Genomic DNA, 20478 nt, shown 5'->3' on the forward strand with positions numbered 1-20478 from the left:
GATCTGAGAGACATTCTTAGTAATTCTTGAAACGGGGGAGGGGATTACTCAGAATGTTTCTCGAATCAAATCGTATGTACATTCCCAGTAATTCTAAAGAAACCCATGTTGAGATTATGTGCTAGCATAATCTAACATTTGCTTATGTAAAGCACATGTGAGTAATATTCTAATAAGCTCACAGCTCTCACATACATGTGAATAATATTCTAATGATCACCATATAATATTCTCCTTTTTATTCTTTTTATTATCTCTGCTGAAAAAGGTTCTCTCTCTTGTGCATCATCTATTCATCTTAATACCTGTCTATATATATAATACTGATACTGTAATTATAGTACTCAATAAACAAGAAAAAGAAGGTTTTGTTTTGTTTTGGGTTAGTGAATGTGTGTACAAGACAGCTTTTTGAAAATCAGAGTGTTCGTTCTCTCTTCCTGGGTGCTTCTGATTTTGATAGGCATTCTCCTAATGCTTGTTCTCTCCGCAGCTCCGCTTGTGGGTTTGTTGTTGATTCAATAAAGGAGAGAGCTTGCTATTCAGCTCGGCAATTCTACAGTGTACGTCGAATGATTTTCAAGGAAGAAGGCTCAGGTCAGTGTTGTGTTTTTTCTTGGTGTTTTCTCTTATGGGTTTTCCGTTTTTGATTTTCATATTTTGCGTTCACTCTGTCTCCTTCTGTCGTGCGGAGACAAGCGGACGATTGTCTTTCTCTTTCTCTCTTGGAGTTCCGTGAATTGATAAAAATCTGTTTGTATTCATGTGCAATGTGTCTGCAGGTTCTATCTCCAGATAGGCCTTCGTTGCTGTCGCACACCACCTAGATGGTGAAATGCCCTTCTTTGCAAAGCTTAATCTCTATACTTGCTTAACTCCATTCCGACTCTCTCAATCGTGTATTTTCCTTCACGAGCTCATTGTATCTGATCATGGGTATTTCTCTTTTGTTCAATAAAATCTCTGTTGCTTCAACGAGCACAACCAACATTCAATCGGCACAATCCCTCCTCAAGGCAATTCAGGGCCTGCCTGTATTGGAATTATCATCAATTTGCATAAATTTGACGCTTTTTCTTGTTTCTCTCTTTGTCATTTCTGCAAGACGGTTGTTTTTGTGTGTTGGTCGAATTAGAACCCTCAAGGAAGATCCTGTTGTGAACTTGAGCCCAGTACGCCGCAGCATTAGTGTTGATGGTGAAATTCGTGAAGTTAAAATTGGAACAGATTTCAAATTGTTGGTCTTTTGTTGTTTCTACGTGTTGTTTGTGCAATTCTTGGTGTTAGGATTTGATGGAGTTGGTTTGATTAGAGAGGCTGATGATGGGAAAGTTGTGGACTGGTCAGTTATCTGCTTGCCTGCTGCACAGGGTTTAGCTTGGTTTGTGTTGAGCTTTTCTGCTCTTCACTGTAAGTTCAAGTTGTCCGAGAAATTCCCATTTTTGTTAAGGGTATGGTGGTTTGTGTCATTTGTGATTTGTTTGTCTACTTTGTATGTTGATGGGAGAGGACTTTTCATAGAAGGCTCAAAACATTTGTGTTCTCACGCTGTGGCCAATTTCGCCACAACCCCAGCTCTCGCTTTCCTCTGTTTCATTGCTGTTAGGCGTACCACTGGCATACAAGTTTGCAGGAACTCTGACCTTCAAGAGCCATTGCTCCTTGAAGAAGAGGCAGGGTGTCTTAGGGTCTCTCCCTATAGTGGTGCTGGGCTCTTTAGCTTGGCCACACTTTCATGGTTGAATCCATTGCTCTCAATTGGTGCAAAGAAACCTCTCGAGCTCAAGGACATTCCTCTTCTTGCACCAAAAGATCGATCCAAGACCAATTACAAGATTTTGAAGTCAAATTGGGAGAGATTGAAAGCAGAGAATGCTTCAAAGCAGCCTTCTTTAGCTTCGGCCATTCTGAAATCATTCTGGAAAGAGGCAGCTTGTAATGCCATTTTTGCCGGGTTGAATACCCTTGTTTCATATGTGGGACCATACATGATCAGTTACTTTGTTGATTATCTTGGAGGGAAGGAGACCTTCCCTCACGAGGGATACATTCTTGCTGGAATATTCTTCTCAGCTAAGCTTGTGGAGACCTTAACAACCAGGCAATGGTATCTAGGGGTTGACATTTTGGGTATGCATGTGAGGTCTGCACTTACAGCAATGGTCTACAGGAAGGGACTTAGGCTCTCAAGCCAGGCCAGACAGAGTCACACCAGTGGAGAGATTGTTAACTATATGGCAGTAGATGTGCAGAGAGTAGGGGACTATTCTTGGTATCTCCATGACATTTGGGTACTGCCTCTTCAAATTGTTCTTGCCCTTGCTATTTTGTATATGAATGTCGGAATTGCTTCTGTTGCTACATTGATCGCCACTATCATCTCCATTTTTGTCACTGTCCCTGTGGCAAAAATACAAGAAAATTATCAAGACAAGCTGATGGCTGCGAAGGATGAAAGGATGAGGAAAACGTCTGAATGCTTGAGGAACATGAGAATTCTCAAGTTGCAAGCTTGGGAAGATAGATATAGACTGAAATTGGAGGAGATACGGGATGTGGAGTTTAAGTGGCTTAGGAAAGCCCTTTATTCACAAGCATTTATTACATTTATTTTCTGGAGCTCCCCCATATTTGTTTCAGCTGCCACTTTTGCCACGTCTATATTATTGGGTGGTCAGCTAACAGCAGGAGGTGTTCTTTCTGCTTTGGCCACTTTTAGGATTCTCCAAGAACCACTCAGGAATTTCCCTGACCTGGTGTCAATGATGGCTCAGACAAAAGTTTCTCTTGATCGAATTTCTGGATTCCTGCGGGAGGAAGAATTACAGGAAGATGCGACAATTGTTCTGCCACGGGGTATGACAAACTTAGCCATAGAAATCAAAGATGGTGAATTTTGCTGGGACCTTTCTTCCCCGAGGCCCACATTGTCAGGAATACAAATGAGAGTGGAGCAGGGGATGCGTGTAGCTGTTTGTGGCGTGGTTGGCTCTGGAAAATCAAGTTTTCTGTCTTGCATTCTTGGAGAGATCCCTAAAATTTGTGGTGAAGTAAGTCACTCTTAACTTTCTTAAGCTTGTTCTTTTCTCTCTCTTTTTTTAAATTTCATTTAATATCTTCTTTTTCTTTTTTTTTTCCCCTTTTGATGCACTTTGAGAAGGTTTGAAAATTACTAAATGTTTCATGTTGAATATCTTCTTAGGTTAGGGTTTGCAGCACTGCTGCATATGTCTCCCAATCAGCATGGATACAGTCAGGAAATATTCAAGAAAATATTCTTTTTGGCAGTCCAATGGATAAAGCAAAGTACAAAAATGTTATCCATGCATGCTCCCTGAAAAAGGATTTGGGACTTTTTGCACATGGCGATCAGACCATTATTGGTGATAGGGGTATAAATTTGAGTGGTGGCCAGAAGCAACGGGTGCAACTTGCAAGGGCACTTTATCAAGATGCAGACATTTATTTGCTGGATGATCCATTCAGTGCTGTTGATGCTCACACAGGCTCAGAGTTGTTCAAGGTACAGTTTCACGGTGTTTGACAAATTTTCTGTTCAAGTGAATGGAATTTTACTGAACAAGTAACATGGAATTACAGGAATACATATTGACAGCACTAGCGAGTAAGACTGTAATTTTTGTCACGCATCAAGTTGAATTTCTACCTGTGGCCGATCTTATACTGGTATGAGTTCTTATTTGATGAATGCAGACATGTAGTAATATTGGTATTTGCCCCTTATGTTGCATTGGGGTTTCTGTTTGTTTAGTTGATGGAACATATGACTGTATTGTATTGCTTTTTGTCCCTAACTGTACCAGGATCATTTTTAGTTTCACCTTCTTTTCTTTAAAAAAAAAAGAGCTTGTACTGCAGAGCTGCACCTTGTGTAAACTTTGTAGTTTGGTTTAAAATATAATATCGAAACATAACTGTTCCACAGGACTGTAGCATATGGACTTTTGTGCCAACTTGAGTATTTGTGGAACAATACTTATTTTGTATGTCCTTTTGATCAATTTGATAAACCTGAATTTGCAGTCAGTTTAGCGTATAGTAGTATTATGCATGCATCTGATGCTGGAAAGTTTTATTAAATGAAATTCTTCTGACACTCATCTTCTGACTGTGCAGGTTCTTAAAGAAGGTCGCATCATACAGGCTGGGAAGTATGATGAACTACTTCAAGCAGGAACTGATTTTAACACTTTGGTTGCTGCTCACCATGAAGCAGTTGAAGCTATGGATATTCCAAATCAGTCACCTGGTTCAGATGAAAGTACGTCACTAGATGGCTCTGTTATAAAATGTGATGCAGCTGGAAATAATATTGACAGCTTGGCTAAGGAAGTGCGAGTGAGTGCATCAGTTTCAGATCAGAAAGCCATTAAGGAGAAAAAGAAAGCAAAGCGCTCAAAGAAAAAACAATTTGTTCAGGAAGAGGAAAGAGTGAGAGGAAGAGTCAGCATGAAGGTTTATTTGTCATACATGGCTGCAGCATATAAAGGGTTGTTGATTCCCCTTATAATCCTTGCACAAGGATTATTTCAGCTTCTTCAAATAGCGAGTAGTTGGTGGATGGCTTGGGCTAATCCCCAGACAGCAGGAGACCAACCTAAAGTCAGTCCTATGGTCCTTCTTGTTGTTTATATGGCCCTCGCATTTGGAAGCTCCTGGTTTATATTTGTGAGAGCCTTACTGGTGGCCACATTTGGTCTAGCAGCTGCCCAGAAATTGTTCCTGAAGATGCTTAGAAGTGTGTTTCGAGCACCAATGTCTTTCTTTGACACTACACCTGCTGGACGGATCTTGAATCGTGTAAGTTTTTCATTTTACCCTAATATTTTATGCTGTCGAAATATTATTTCCGTATACTTGACCATATTTATTTTCTCTCTTTTTCAAATGCTCTTCCCTTTCGTATTATACGATTTTGGATTATTTAATGTGATGTTTTGGATCATTTGTGGCCTTTCAGGTGTCTATTGATCAAACGATGGTGGATCTTGATATTCCTTTTAGACTTGGTGGCTTTGCTTCAACAACCATACAGCTTCTTGGAATTGTTGGTGTAATGACACAAGTAACATGGCAAGTGTTACTTCTTGTTCTTCCAATGACTGTGGCTTGCTTGTGGATGCAGGTGATTTTTTTTTATCCTCGAGTCTCAGATTTCAAACTCTGTTGCTTTTCACAAAGATGACTCAAAACAATACTTGAACTTAATTTAAACTTTAGCATCAGCATCAGTGTCCTTTTTGTTTTGCGCCTTTTGGCTAAATAGTGTCGAAGGGCATATCACCTAAATGTCAGTGTTTCAATGCAGAAATACTATATGGCTTCATCAAGGGAACTGGTTCGCATTGTGAGCATCCAGAAATCTCCAGTTATTAATCTCTTTGGTGAGTCCATTGCTGGAGCAGCCACAATAAGAGGCTTTGGCCAAGAAAAAAGGTTCATGAAGCAGAACCTGTATCTTCTTGATTGTTTTGCTCGCCCTTTCTTCTGCAGTCTTGCAGCTATTGAATGGCTTTGCCTACGCATGGAATTGCTTTCGACTTTTGTATTTGCTTTTTGCATGATTCTTCTGGTGAGCTTTCCACATGGAAGTATCGATCCAAGTAAGCATACTAAGTATTTCTGCGCACTTTTACAAGGAGTTTGTTTGTATTTGCAAGCTGATGACTTTTTGAAGTTTGATTTTACACAATGCTTCATCGATGAAAGTTGAGATGTGGTTCTGAGAAGATAATTAAATATCATTTTCTATTGGTAATTTTTTGTTGTTGTTCGTAACAATTTGCATGTTCTGGGCAGGCATGGCAGGCCTTGCTGTAACATATGGACTTAATTTAAATGCTCGTCTGTCACGGTGGATACTAAGCTTTTGTAAGCTTGAAAATAAGATTATTTCCATTGAAAGGATTTACCAGTACAGCCAAATTCCCAGTGAAGCCCCTCCAACTATTGATGATTCTCGCCCTCCATCCTCATGGCCAGAGAATGGAACAATTGATATAATTGATTTGAAGGTATGTGGTTTTGCTTTGACTATTAATGTGGAAAAACCTTGTGCTTAACTTCTTCAGGCGCTTGGAGATGCTCTTGTTTTTCTTTGATAAAACCTCATATCATATGCATTAGAAGATAGTACCTAATTTCGAATGCCTTAAAAAAAAAACCTAGTTTTCAAATTTTCATACATTTCATGACCTTAATTAGTTCAAACGTATTTCTGATTTCGTTTAAATTATTTTTAACTCTTTGATTTTTCCACCTTCTTCTTCCAATCCTACACTTCAATTTATTTTTCTACTTCTTTATCTTGATAGTGTTCGGTGAATAGGTGATGGAGATTAACTTTCTACTATGAGTTTTATTTTTCTTATAAAACCTGGAGTATTTTGGTAGATGAGTACTGAGCTTGGGACAACAAAAAACTATCCTTGCCTTGGAAGTTGTGATTGCTAAGTCCATTGTCTTGAAAACTCTTCTACACATTCAGGTTGCAGAGTCTAATATTACTATTGGGTAAAGTTTTCCTCTGGTTATCGTTGGAATTTTCATAAAGAAATTAATTTACATTTTTGGGAGTTCATATATAAAATGTTTGTTTTCAAAAACTTTTATTGGATCTGCTGCTAATTTAACGAGGGAGATTTGTATTGCAGCAACCCTATATAAAACAAGTACAGATATCTAGCCTTTTAGAAGACACCCTTTGCTTAGATTTGTTTGATCCTGGAAAATGGAACTTGTCCCAGCGAGGGAGCTGGCAATTGATAAAAGAATTTGCTGTCCGTGTTTTTTTTTTCTTTTTTTGCTTGCTGTTTTTTTTTGGGATGGTCCTGATCACAGCAATTGTTTTACAATAAATCTCATTCCTCTTGTAACATGCTGGCTAATGGATATATGGTTCCATTTAATTTGGGTGGCACCCCATTGATCTCCTACTCTAATAAATCTTTAGTGCATAAAAAAAAAGCGGTTGTTTCAGAAATTGTTATGCTTATTTTTTCCCGGCTTTAATGAAGGTTCGTTACAATGAAAATCTACCTCTGGTTCTTCATGGTGTCTCCTGTTCATTTCCTGGTGGAAAGAAGATTGGAATTGTTGGGCGAACTGGAAGTGGTAAATCTACATTGATCCAGGCATTGTTCCGATTGATTGAACCATCTAGTGGGAGGATCATCATAGACAGCATAGATATTTCAGCAATTGGCCTTCATGACCTTCGTAGCCGTCTGGGTATCATACCTCAGGATCCTACCTTATTTGAGGGGACCATTAGGGGCAATCTTGATCCCCTTGAAGAACATTCAGATCAGGAAATATGGCAGGTTTGTTTCATACTCCATTATCGTCTTCTTTTTGGTAATTAACTTGGTAGGTAAAAAAACCTTAATTTTTTTGAATATATCAAGAAAGTATTAAAATGTGTTTTATTGTGAAGAATATTGATCCCCACTCATGAACCAAAAAAAATGATAATATAAGAACACTCTTGAGAACTGTTATTCGTAATGTGACTCGAATTAAATCCAACGCATGGCTGCCCTTCTTAAATTTGCCAAAGCAACACCAAAATAGATGTTTTCTAGTTGATTAGGGTGGATTTCCTCCAGATGGAATGAAAATTCTTATTGAACTAAAACGCTCCCTGAAACTTTTCTTGGTTAAATGATCCTGGCAATGCAATGCAGTGCATTCAACATAACTACTGGATTTTGATTTGTTGTAGGCACTGGACAAGTCACAACTTGGAGATATAGTCTGTGAGAAAGAGCAAAAGCTTGATACACCGGGTATGTAGAAAATTAATGTTGATAATATTCCTTTCCGCCGACCTGGAAGAAGGAAATTTACAAAATTCTGTTGTGTATGAATGATTTCAGTTGTATTTTCCACGTGTCATTTGCAGTGCTAGAAAATGGAGAGAATTGGAGTGTGGGGCAACGACAGCTTGTTGCTCTTGGCCGTGCTTTGCTTAAACAGGCTAGAATACTTATGCTTGATGAGGCAACGGCATCAGTTGATACAGCCACAGATAATCTCATTCAGAAGATAATTCGAACAGAATTTAAGAATTGCACAGTGTGCACCATTGCACATCGTATCCCTACTGTCATAGACAGTGATCTGGTTCTGGTTCTCAGTGATGGTACGTACAGTTTTTTTTTCTCTTTTTCTTTTTATGAAGAACAATTGTCAGCAGATAATTAAGAAATATGACTAGAGAGAATATATTAAGTGCATTTCGGGTTATTATTCTTTTTCGAGCTTTCTCCATTGAGAAGGATAATCCATGATATTGGGTTGGGTTGGGTTGGGTTGGTTTGTTTTTTTTTCCTGGATCCTGCCTATTTTGTTGAAAATTAGTGTAAAAATAAACAATAATAACTTGGAGCAAGTCAAGTTAAGGAATCATAAACCGATTTTTAGTCTTCTACAGCCACAGGTGTAAGTTTTTAGTGTAGCACGAGCACCTGGTAAAATTTTCTCTCTTCATAACTGTTCAGAACTGGTATGATTTTGGTACATTCCGCATTCTTACAAGGTTCTTGCAATTACTTGGCCTTGGCATACTTATTGAGTCCTCTCTTCTCCTTTTTCTCTATTTCCAGGCCGCGTTGCAGAATTTGATACTCCAGCGCGATTGTTAGATGATAAATCATCCCTCTTTCTAAAGTTGGTGACAGAGTATTCGTCAAGGTCAAGTGGCATCCCAGAATTTTGAAAAGGTACTGGCATGCCCAAAAACCTTGAAGTCCAAGGCACATGAAGGGCAGATGGGTATTTGAAAAGTGAAGTGGCTAATGCTGCTCCACAGGCTGCTGTTGCATTCGGCAAATGGAAGGGTAAGGGAGGAAGGTGGTAGTTAAAAGAAATTCCCAGAGGAGGGAACTAATTTCTATTTCAGGGAAATTACCAGTCAATTGAATTCATCCCCTTAAACTGTTTATGGGAATTTATGCATGGTTGGTATGCTCTGTGACAGAAAATGAGGCGGGAGGTTAGAGTTTGGGAATAATCACATGAAAGGAAAAAATCGAGCGGCTTATACTTGTTCAATGATGTGAAACAAAATGGGTTTAGATCTTAACAGGCTGTTGTTAATTTAGTTAGGAAATTTGTAGAGCTGGACTACTCATTGTGAATTCCTTCCACTTCTTTTAGTTGTGAGAATACAGCTTAAACTTATGCCACAAGTTGTCGTTGCGACAAAGAGATCTGAAACCTTACTGGGTTGTTTTTCTTTGTCTTGATTGTGAATTTAGGATGCAATGGTGGTGGCACCCTTGGAACACCAGTAAGTCAGTAACTGGTTTCATTCCATGCAAGTCTCAGCAGTGTTGGGATTTACTTTATGAAAGTAAATTTTATCATTGTTTGAATTGGTTTGAGTACTGTGAACCATGAAGGATCCTTCCTTTTGTTTTGCAAACTTGTAATTCATTACTAAAGAAGGTTCCTACTCAAAATATTATCTACATTATATAGATTATGGATGTAGCATCTGCCATGTAATGTAATGTAGGGAAGATACTTGGTAAGAGTGTTCGCGGTCGGTTTCAATTGCTTTTTGACATTGAGTGCGAAACAGACATGGTCGGTTTTTATTGAAAAGCTCGAACAGGACAAAAAATGAAATTCAAAAAAGACATCAAATGCAATAAAAATTCAGATTAAGAAATCAAGAAACAAGTACTACTACTAGGGAAGAGAAATCAAGTATAAGAGGCTTTTAACCTAATTCAGGTCAGAGTATATACATATATATTAAAAACATAAAGGACAAAGCAGAATAACAAAGGGAAGGAATTCAGGTCAGAGTATATATATATATATATTAAAAACATAAAGGACAAAGCAGAATAACAGAGGGAAGGTCTCCACTCTCCAGATCCCTCATTACAGATCAATTCCATTGAAAAACCAGCAATTCTTTAGGATTTGTTGCACTAACAAAACCATCACTTGCTCATTAACTGCAAAATACTAACTACTGCTATTTTAGGAGGCGTCGGCCACTGCCCATAACCGCAAAATACTAACTACTTCTGCTATTTTAGGAGGCGGCGGCCACGGCCCATACCTTTTCTTCTGTACACAGCGTATTGCAAGCTCAGTGACGTTCACTCCACGACTAGCATCAAAACCCGGGTCTCTCTTCAGGCTCTTATGCACGAGCGAAGTTTTACACCAAAACCTCTTCCTTAGTTGGCTGTACTTCTCTAGTGCCCATTGCTGAACTGTACGACCTCTATCCTTCCCTTGCATTGTGGCTTGCCAAGCGGCGATCGAGCTGTCCCTGTCCCAGACCCTCTTGCTTATGAGCATAAGGAGTACCACACCAAACGCAAATACATCTGTCCACTCTGTGTAGATACCTATGAAATAGAGTCCCAAGAGAACAAAAGGCATTAATTAAGCACCCAGAAAATTAGCCGAAGGAAACCTCCAGAACCCGATCCAAGCTCTTGGCATGTAAGAGCCACATAAAGGCCTTCTCTTACATGAGATGTCAGGGGGGTATAACCACAAATCCCTCCCACCAGCATAGCAAAGTCAAATAGAACAGGATTGGAATCCTAAAAAGAAAGAGAAGAATAATTAGCCATTCACCACTGATTAAGACGAGAATAATAAAGCATATAAAAGATCGATGTTGTACAACTAAATCCAACCTGATCAAGCATTACATGAGCAGCATCTATATTGCAAACAAAGTACTTGGGTTCATGGGAATGTAAAAACTCAATCACAGATGCAAATTTAAGAGCGACATTCAACCTCGTTTGCCAAGTAAAAGAATCTGCAGATAAAGCAGGACTTGTAAGTAAAATAAGAGGGAGATTGTGTAACAATCCAATTCAATGGAAATCAAAGTAAGTAGCATTGCATCACCCCGTTTCATGAGCTTGTGCACTGTGTCCACAGAATTAAGATCATAGACAACACCGATATGATCATCATCATCACAGCAATACCCAATCAGCTTCACCAAATAAGGATGATCCCTATGCGGCTCAAGAAAATAACTTCTTGCTGGAATGACGGCAAATTAGACAAATAAACTAGATAGGATATATATATATATATATATATATATATATATATATATATATATATATATATATATATATCAATACAAACAACGGGACGGGAAGTTATGTTAAGAAGCATACCTGCAATCTCACAACATTTTCACGCCCGATAGTAGTGTAGACATCTTGAGGAACCCAAATTTTCACCGTCACCTCTTGACCCTGCAGAGTTCTTCCACGGTAAACTTTGCAAAATTGGGTCCAGTCAATAAAATCCTTCTCGCTGAAGTTATTGGTGAACATCTTCAAGTCATTCCACTTGAATTTTTCTGGAGTTCTGCGTCCATTATCTGATTATTCCATCCCCAATTCGGGAATAATAGATGTAACAAAAAGAAAACCCTAATTATCCATTACCCAATTCCACCGGTACACTTTGCAAGAGTGTGTAAGGTATACGAAATTTTCCTTACCCAAGTTATTGGTGAACTTCATGAAGCGCTCCCAGTCGGGTACCTCTGGAGGCGATGTGAAAAGTGCATCAAACCCTAACAGATGTAATCAAAAAGAAAAAACCCTCATTATACATCAATTGACTACACTGGTACGATTGGAAAAATTGGGCAACGTCAATAGAGTTTTCCTTACGCAAGTTAGTGGTGAACATCTCCAATTCCTTCGAATCGAGTTCCTCCGGAGATCCTTCATTAACCGACTCCATCGATCCTTCATCAACCGATTCGATCAATCCTTCATTAACCGATTCCATCGCTACTAATTAGGTAAGGATAGATGTAACAAAAGTAAAATCAATCAGCAGCCCTAATTCTCTCTTAATCGAAAAGAAAGTGTGTTTTCCTGGTTGTAATCAATCTCTTCGCGCCCTTTCTTTTTACGACATCGTTTCATTGGTGTATTTTGAACTTATAAAACGGCATCGTTTAGCCTTTTGCCCTTCTGGTCATTGTCTTGTCAACTTAGTTTATTTTATTATTTCCTTTAAGATCAAGATGACCGTTGGTCATCTTTCTATTTGAACTTGTTCAGTTACCATTGCTTGGGGGGACTCTTCTGATGAACTAGAACTAGTAAGATTTTTCTCTTCTCTCTTGCGATCTCTCTTGGATGTAGCCTTTTTAACTTGCCTAGTTGAAAAGGTTGCAGCCAGCCACAACAGCTCACTTCTTTCATATTTTGTAGATTTTCTTGGATAATCTCTAGTTATAAAATTATCTCTTCCAACATAGACCGGTAGTCGGGATTCTTGTAGCAACATTCTCGAAGAAGCCTAAACCAAGCAAATCAAGCATTGTTATGACTTTCATGCAACGTACATGAATGGTTTTATAAGGAAGTCATAAACACGAAATAATCTTATTTCATTGCCACTACCTACATACAATCATCATCATCTTGAGTCTTTATCTAAAAGTTTGAGGTCAACTAAATGAGTTTATGGTAAATCAACGAGAATTAACTATGGATTCATTCCACCATTCATTTTTATCTAAGATCATACTTTCATCAACTCATATTAAAATTATAAATCACATAGCAAGCAAATCTAAAAGCCCATTTCATTTTTTTCGTTCTTTTATATCCTCTTTTACCATATAAGATATGATTGATTACACACCTTTTGCTGCTTAGTGATACCATTCTAGGACTGCTTCTTTGAACTACAAACAACGGGACGGGAAGTTATGTTAAGAAGCATACCTACAATCTCACAACATTTTCACGTCCGACAGTAGTGTAGACATCTTGAGGAACCCAAATTTTCACCGTCACCTCTTGACCCTGTAGAGTTCTTCCACGATAAACTTTACAAAATTGGGTCTAGTCAATAAAACTCCTCTCGCTGAAGTTATTGGTGAACATCTTCAAGTCATTCCACTTGAATTTTTCTGGAGTTCTGCCTCCATTATCTGATTATTCCATCCCCAATTCGGGAATGACAGATGCAACAAAAAGAAAACCCTAATTATCCATTACCCAATTCCACCGGTACACTTTGCAAGAGTGTGTGAGGTATACGAAATTTTCCTTACACAAGTTATTGGTGAACTTCACGAAGCGCTCCCAGTCGGGTACCTCTGGAGGTGATGTGAAAAGTGCATCAAACCCTAACAGATGTAATAAAAGAGAAAAAAAACCTCATTATACATCAATCGACTACACTGGTATGATTGGAAAAATTGGGCAACGTCAATAGAGTTTTCCTTATGTAAGTTAGTGGTGAACATCTCCAATTCCTTCGAATCGAGTTCCTCCGGAGATCCTTCATTAACCGACTCCATCGATCCTTCATCAACCGATTCGATCAATCCTTCATTAACCGATTCCATCGCTACTAATTAGGTAAGGATAGATGTAACAAAAGGAAAATCAATCAGCAGCCCTAATTCTCTCTTAATCGAAAAGAAAGTGTGTTTTCCTGGTTGTAATCAATCTCTTCGCGCCCTTTCTTTTTACGACATCGTTTCATTGGTGTATTTTGAACTTATAAAACGGCATCGTTTAGCCTTTTGCCCTTCTGGTCATTGTCTTGTCAACTTAGTTTATTTTATTATTTCCTTTAAGATCAAGATGACCGTTGGTCATATTTCTATTTGAACTTGTTCAGTTACCGTTGCTTGGGGGGACTTGCTTCTGATGAACTAGAACTAGTAAGATTTTTCTCTTCTCTCTTGCGATCTCTCTTGGATGTAGCCTTTTTAACTTGCCTAGTTGAAAAGGTTGCAGCCAGCCACAACAGCTCACTTCTTTCATATTTTGTAGATTTTCTTGGATAATCTCTAGTTATAAAATTATCTCTTCCAACATAGACCGGTAGTCGGGATTCTTGTGGCAACATTCTCGAAGAAGCCTAAACCAAGCAAATCAAGCATTGTTATGACTTTCATGCAACGTACATGAATGGTTTTATAAGGAAGTCATAAACACGAAATAATCTTATTTCATTGCCACTACCTACATACAATCATCATCATCTTGAGTCTTCATCTCAAAAGTTTGAGGTCAACTAAATGAGTTTATGGTAAATCAATGAGAATTAACTATGGATTCATTCCACCATTCATTTCTATCTAAGATCATACTTTCATCAACTCATATTAAAATTATAAATCACATAGCAAGCAAATCTAAAAGCCCATTTCATTTTTTTCGTTCTTTTATATCCTCTTTTACCATATAAGATATGATTGATTACACACCTTTTGCTGCTTAGTGATACCATTCTAGGACTGCTTCTTTGAACTACAAACAACGGGACGGGAAGTTATGTTAAGAAGCATACCTACAATCTCACAACATTTTCACGTCCGACAGTAGTGTAGACATCTTGAGGAACCCAAATTTTCACCGTCACCTCTTGACCCTGTAGAGTTCTTCCACGATAAACTTTACAAAATTGGGTCTAGTCAATAAAACTCCTCTCGCTGAAGTTATTGGTGAACATCTTCAAGTCATTCCACTTGAATTTTTCTGGAGTTCTGCCTCCATTATCTGATTATTCCATCCCCAATTCGGGAATGACAGATGCAACAAAAAGAAAACCCTAATTATCCATTACCCAATTCCACTGGTACACTTTGCAAGAGTGTGTGAGGTATACGAAATTTTCCTTACACAAGTTATTGGTGAACTTCACGAAGCGTTCCCAGTCGGGTACCTCTGGAGGTGATGTGAAAAGTGCATCAAACCCTAACAGATGTAATAAAAGAGAAAAAAAACCTCATTATACATCAATCAACTACACTGGTATGATTGGAAAAATTGGGCAACGTCAATAGAGTTTTCCTTACGTAAGTTAGTGGTGAACATCTCCAATTCCTTCGAATCGAGTTCCTCCGGAGATCCTTCATTAACCGACTCCATCGATCCTTCATCAACCGATTCGATCAATCCTTCATTAACCGATTCCATCGCTACTAATTAGGTAAGGATAGATGTAACAAAAGGAAAATCAATCAGCAGCCCTAATTCTCTCTTAATCAAAAAGAAAGTGTGTTTTCCTGGTTGTAATCAATCTCTTCACGCCCTTTCTTTTTACGACATCGTTTCATTGGTGTATTTTGAACTTATAAAACGGCATCGTTTAGCCTTTTACCCTTCTGGTCATTGTCTTGTCAACTTAGTTTATTTTATTATTTCCTTTAAGATCAAGATGACCGTTGGTCATATTTCTATTTGAACTTGTTCAGTTACCGTTGCTTGGGGGGACTTGCTTCTGATGAACTAGAACTAGTAAGATTTTTCTCTTCTCTCTTGCGATCTCTCTTGGATGTAGCCTTTTTAACTTGCCTAGTTGAAAAGGTTGCAGCCAGCCACAACAACTCACTTCTTTCATATTTTGTAGATTTTCTTGGATAATCTCTAGTTATGAAATTATCTCTTCCAACATAGACCGGTAGTCGGGATTCTTGTAGCAACATTCTCGAAGAAGCATAAACCAAGCAAATCAAGCATTGTTATGACTTTCATGCAACGTACATGAATGGTTTTATAAGGAAGTCATAAACACGAAATAATCTTATTTCATTGCCACTACCTACATACAATCATCATCATCTTGAGTCTTTATCTCAAAAGTTTGAGGTCAACTAAATGAGTTTATGGTAAATCAACGAGAATTAACTATGGATTCATTCCACCATTCATTTCTATCTAAGATCATACTTTCATCAACTCATATTAAAATTATAAATCACATAGCAAGCAAATCTAAAAGCCCATTTCATTTTTTTCGTTCTTTTATATCCTCTTTTACCATATAAGATATGATTGATTACACACCTTTTGCTGCTTAGTGATACCATTCTAGGACTGCTTCTTTGAACTACAAACAACGGGACGGGAAGTTATGTTAAGAAGCATACCTACAATCTCACAACATTTTCACGTCCGACAGTAGTGTAGACATCTTGAGGAACCCAAATTTGCACCATCACCTCTTGACCCTGTAGAGTTCTTCCACGATAAACTTTACAAAATTGGGTCTAGTCAATAAAACTCCTCTCGCTGAAGTTATTGGTGAACATCTTCAAGTCATTCCACTTGAATTTTTCTGGAGTTCTGCCTCCATTATCTGATTATTCCATCCCCAATTCGGGAATGACAGATGCAACAAAAAGAAAACCCTAATTATCCATTACCCAATTCCACCGGTACACTTTGCAAGAGTGTGTGAGGTATACGAAATTTTCCTTACCCAAGTTATTGGTGAACTTCACGAAGCGCTCCCAGTCGGGTACTTCTGGAGCTGATGTGAAAAGTGCATCAAACCCTAATAGATGTAATAAAAAGAAAAAAACCTCATTATATATCAATCGACTACACTGGTATGATTGGAAAAATTGGGCAACGTCAATAGAGTTTTCCTTACGCAAGTTAGTGGTGAACATCTCCAATTCCCGTCGAATCGAGTTCCTCCGGAGATCCTTCATTAACCGACTCCATCGATCCTTCATCAACCGATTCGATCAATCCTTCATTAATCGATTCCATCGCTACTAATTAGGTAAGGATAGATGTAACAAAAGGAAAATCAATCAGCAGCCCTAATTCTCTCTTAATCGAAAAGAAAGTGTGTTTTCCTGGTTGTAATCAATCTCTTCGCACCCTTTCTTTTTACGACATCGTTTCATTGGTGTATTTTGAACTTATAAAACGGCATCGTTTAGCCTTTTGCCCTTCTGGTCATTGTCTTGTCAACTTAGTTTATTTTATTATTTCCTTTAAGATCAAGATGACCGTTGGTCATATTTCTATTTGAACTTGTTGAGTTACCGTTGCTTGGGGGGACTTGCTTCTGATGAACTAGAACTAGTAAGATTTTTCTCTTCTCTCTTGCAATCTCTCTTGGATGTAGCCTTTTTAACTTGCCTAGTTGAAAAGGTTGCAGCCAGCCATAACAGCTCACTTCTTTCATATTTTGTAGATTTTCTTGGATAATCTCTAGTTATGAAATTATCTCTTCCAACATAGACCGGTAGTCGGGATTCTTGTAGCAACATTCTCGAAGAAGCCTAAACCAAGCAAATCAAGCATTGTTATGACTTTCATGCAACGTACATGAATGGTTTTATAAGGAAGTCATAAACACGAAATAATCTTATTTCATTGCCACTACCTACATACAATCATCATCATCTTGAGTCTTTATCTGAAAAGTTTGAGGTCAACTAAATGAGTTTATGGTAAATCAACGAGAATTAACTACGGATTCATTCCACCATTCATTTCTATCTAAGATCATACTTTCATCAACTCATATTGAAATTATAAATCACATAGCAAGCAAATCTAAAAGCCCATTTCATTTTTTTCGTTCTTTTATATCCTCTTTTACCATATAAGATATGATTGATTACACACCTTTTGCTGCTTAGTGATACCATTCTAGGACTGCTTCTTTGAACTACAAACAACGGGACGGGAAGTTATGTTAAGAAGCATACCTACAATCTCACAACATTTTCACGTCCGACAGTAGTGTAGACATCTTGAGGAACCCAAATTTTCACCGTCACCTCTTGACCCTGTAGAGTTCTTCCACGATAAACTTTGCAAAATTGGGTCTAGTCAATAAAACTCCTCTCGCTGAAGTTATTGGTGAACATCTTCAAGTCATTACACTTGAATTTTTCTGGAGTTCTGCCTCCATTATCTGATTATTCCATCCCCAATTCGAGAATGACAGATGCAACAAAAAGAAAACCCTAATTATCCATTACCCAATTCCACCGGTACACTTTGCAAGAGTGTGTGAGGTATACGAAATTTTCCTTACCCAAGTTATTGGTGAACTTCACGAAGCGCTCCCAGTCGGGTACCTCTGGAGGTGATGTGAAAAGTGCATCACACCCTAACAGATGTAATAAAAAATAAAAAAAACCTCATTATACATCAATCGACTACACTGGTACGATTGGAAAAATTGGGCAACGTCTATAGAGTTTTCCTTATGTAAGTTAGTGGTGAACATCTCCAATTCCTTCGAATCGAGTTCCTCTGGAGATCCTTCATTAACCGACTCCATCGATCCTTCATCAACCGATTCGATCAATCCTTCATTAACCGATTCCATCGCTACTAATTAGGTAAGGATAGATGTAACAAAAGGAAAATCAATCAGCAGCCCTAATTCTCTCTTAATCGAAAAGAAAGTGTGTTTTCCTAGTTGCAATCAATCTCTTCGCGCCATTTCTTTTTACGACATCGTTTCATTGGTGTATTTTGAACTTATAAAACGGCATCGTTTAGCCTTTTGCCCTTCTGGTCCTTATTTTATTTTATTATTTCTTTTCAGATCAAGATGATCGTTGGTCATCTTTATATTTGAACTTGTTCAGTCTTGGGGACTTTGCTTCTGATGAACTAGTAAGATTTTTCTCTTCTCCTCTTGCGATCTCTCTTGGATGCAGCATTTTTGATTTGCATAATTGAAAAAGTTGCAGCCAGCCACAACAGTTCACTTCTTTCATATTTTGTAGATTTCTTGGATAATCTCTAGTTATGAAATGATCTCTTCCAACGTAGGCCGATAGTCGGGATTCTTGTAGCAACATTCTCGAAGAAGCCTAAACCAAGCAAATCAAGCATTGTTATGACTTTCATGCAACGTACATGAATGGTTTTATAAGGAAGTAATAAACACAACATGATCTTATTTCATTGTCACTACCTACATACAATCATCATCATATCTCAAAAGTTTGAGGTCGACTAAATGAGTTTATGGTAAATCAACAAGAATTCGCTCTGTATTCATTCCACCGTTCATTTCTAGCTAAAGATGATACTTTCATCAACTCATATTAAAATTATAAATGACATAGCAAGCAAATCTAAAAGCCCATTTCATTTTTTTGTTCTTTTATATCCTCTTTTAGCATATAAGAAATGATTGATTACACACACCTTTTGTTGCTTAGTGATACCATTTTCTAGCACTGCTTCTTTGAACTACAAGTGAAATGTCATAGTCCTTATCGAAACAGAACAAAAGGATTTATGAGAAAAAAGGAGGAAAAGAAAATAACCAAATAATCTGACATCTTGTTTTCACTAGATAAAAAAACCACAAAAGAATCTGCGTGAAGACAATTAACAAATAAAATAAAAGAGAGAAAAGAAAATGATTGTTGGGTAATTATCCTTAGGATCATTTCTTCAAAAATATCAAAAAACTAAAAAAACATTGAACTTGAGATAACACAATCAACAGACACAAGATTTATGTGAAAAACTCCAAACCGCAGAAAAAAAAAAAACCATGGGTGTTGTCACAAGGATATCAAGTATGTTTTGCTATTGCTAATGTTGGAAAGGTGACTCGGTAATTGTCGCACCCGCTCCATGGCAAAAAAAAATTAGTAATGACATTTTATAACTATTTTTATAGCATTAATTTGCTAGTTTATTTTTCAAGTTGGAAGCGAATGATGACTCAACCATTGTGAGAGCCACATATGGTAATAGGTAATATTCCTCTCATTAGCATTATGGTTTAAATTTTGCTTTCAATTAGGGTCAGCTAAGGTATGACACTATGTAGGTTGCCACTCCATAACTTCACACACAATTAGGGTCGACTAAGGTATGACCAATCGTTAGGTCGGTTTTTGGTTTCGGTTTCAAGTACAAAAGGAACAACCACCATAATTAAAGCTCGAACAGAGCAAGAAATAAAATTCAAAAAAGGGCATGAAATGTTGCGGAGCCGCCTTGCCCAATGATATTCTCATTGACAAAATTTTTGGAATACATACTCAGTTGATTGTGGGTGAAGGTATGAAGTGGCAATCTGCACAATGTCATTCCTTAGTAACCCTAATTGAAGCAACATTTAAATCATAATTCTAATGAGAGGAAGTGAGCTTACCTATTAACATCAATAGGTCCTGCCATGGTCAAGTCTGGATGCAATTAGCTTGAAGATAACAAAAACTACATAAGACAATTAGGTTTCAGTACCAAAACAAATAGATAACAACAATTAACTTGAAGATAACAAAAACTACAATAGACACATATGTTTCAGTACTAAAACAAATAGATAACAAAATGGAGGTTTCAGTAAACCCCCATTGTAAATGAACTACGTTACTTCCCTTAATTAAAAATCATATCTCTTCATTGGGAGAGAAGAAAATGGCAAATGGGTATGTCAAACAAGGTCCTTCAGCTCAATACAATTTCACCAGACTAATTTAACACCCAGACTAATTAAACACCAATTGAACACACAAGAAAAGGCAATAAATGAAAAACTGTAAGTGTCTTAACACGAATTGAACACACAAGACAAGACAATATATGAAAAACCATAGTGTCCAATACTAATTGAACACACAAGACAAGACACTATCATTGGGTAAGGTGGCTCGACTACGATATATCAGGGACGCATGCCCATATA

The 20478-nt window shown here is 37.7% G+C and overlaps 3 protein-coding genes and 1 long non-coding RNA gene across 7 annotated transcripts in view; 1 reads left to right on the forward strand and 3 right to left on the reverse strand.

Moving 5' to 3' along the window:
- The first annotated feature begins 371 nt into the window (after positions 1–371).
- On the forward strand, positions 372–9531 carry LOC120007107 (ABC transporter C family member 5-like). Of its 2 annotated transcripts, XR_005470141.1 has the most exons (13): positions 372–597; positions 783–3050; positions 3203–3523; positions 3601–3687; positions 4138–4821; positions 4982–5146; positions 5330–5624; positions 5821–6035; positions 7038–7343; positions 7745–7808; positions 7925–8164; positions 8628–8861; positions 9282–9531. XR_005470141.1 is itself a non-coding variant. In XM_038857288.1 (12 exons), the coding sequence occupies exons 2-12, from the start codon at positions 933–935 to the stop codon at positions 8738–8740; spliced, it is 4608 nt and encodes a 1535-aa protein (XP_038713216.1). In that variant the 5' UTR covers positions 372–597; positions 783–932; the 3' UTR covers positions 8741–9512. The 2 variants fall into 2 exon arrangements, 1 of the variants encoding a protein (XP_038713216.1); XM_038857288.1 differs by having other exon boundaries at positions 8628–9512.
- Positions 9532–9902: 371 nt separating this feature from the next.
- Positions 9903–20478, reverse strand: part of LOC120007708 (probable serine/threonine-protein kinase PBL21) — a 45926-nt gene continuing 35350 nt past the window's right edge. The window contains exon 8 of the mRNA XM_038858105.1: positions 9903–10394. Within this exon, the coding sequence (XP_038714033.1) occupies positions 10018–10394 (377 nt within the window). The 3' untranslated portion in view covers positions 9903–10017. The remainder of the gene's footprint in view (positions 10395–20478) is intronic.
- On the reverse strand, positions 10584–13900 carry LOC120007709. Of its 2 annotated transcripts, XM_038858106.1 has the most exons (7): positions 13377–13900; positions 11700–11821; positions 11525–11599; positions 11193–11401; positions 10912–11052; positions 10692–10819; positions 10584–10595 (listed from the first exon to the last, which is right to left on the reverse strand). In XM_038858106.1, exons 1-5 carry the CDS (start codon positions 13397–13399, stop codon positions 11005–11007), a joined length of 477 nt encoding a protein of 158 aa, XP_038714034.1. In that variant the 5' UTR covers positions 13400–13900; the 3' UTR covers positions 10584–10595; positions 10692–10819; positions 10912–11004. The 2 variants fall into 2 exon arrangements, with proteins under 2 accessions (XP_038714034.1, XP_038714035.1); XM_038858107.1 differs by lacking the exons at positions 11525–11599; positions 11700–11821 and adding an exon at positions 13103–13177 and having other exon boundaries at positions 13279–13900.
- LOC120007710 lies at positions 14166–16310 on the reverse strand. Of its 2 annotated transcripts, XR_005470237.1 has the most exons (3): positions 15264–16310; positions 14861–14962; positions 14166–14759 (listed from the first exon to the last, which is right to left on the reverse strand). It is a non-coding gene; the product is annotated as an uncharacterized LOC120007710 (long non-coding RNA). The 2 variants fall into 2 exon arrangements; XR_005470236.1 differs by lacking the exon at positions 15264–16310 and having other exon boundaries at positions 14861–15073.

This window comes from Tripterygium wilfordii, chromosome 10 (genome assembly GCF_013401445.1).
Source record: "Tripterygium wilfordii isolate XIE 37 chromosome 10, ASM1340144v1, whole genome shotgun sequence".
NCBI classification, from domain to species: Eukaryota; Viridiplantae; Streptophyta; class Magnoliopsida; order Celastrales; family Celastraceae; genus Tripterygium; species Tripterygium wilfordii.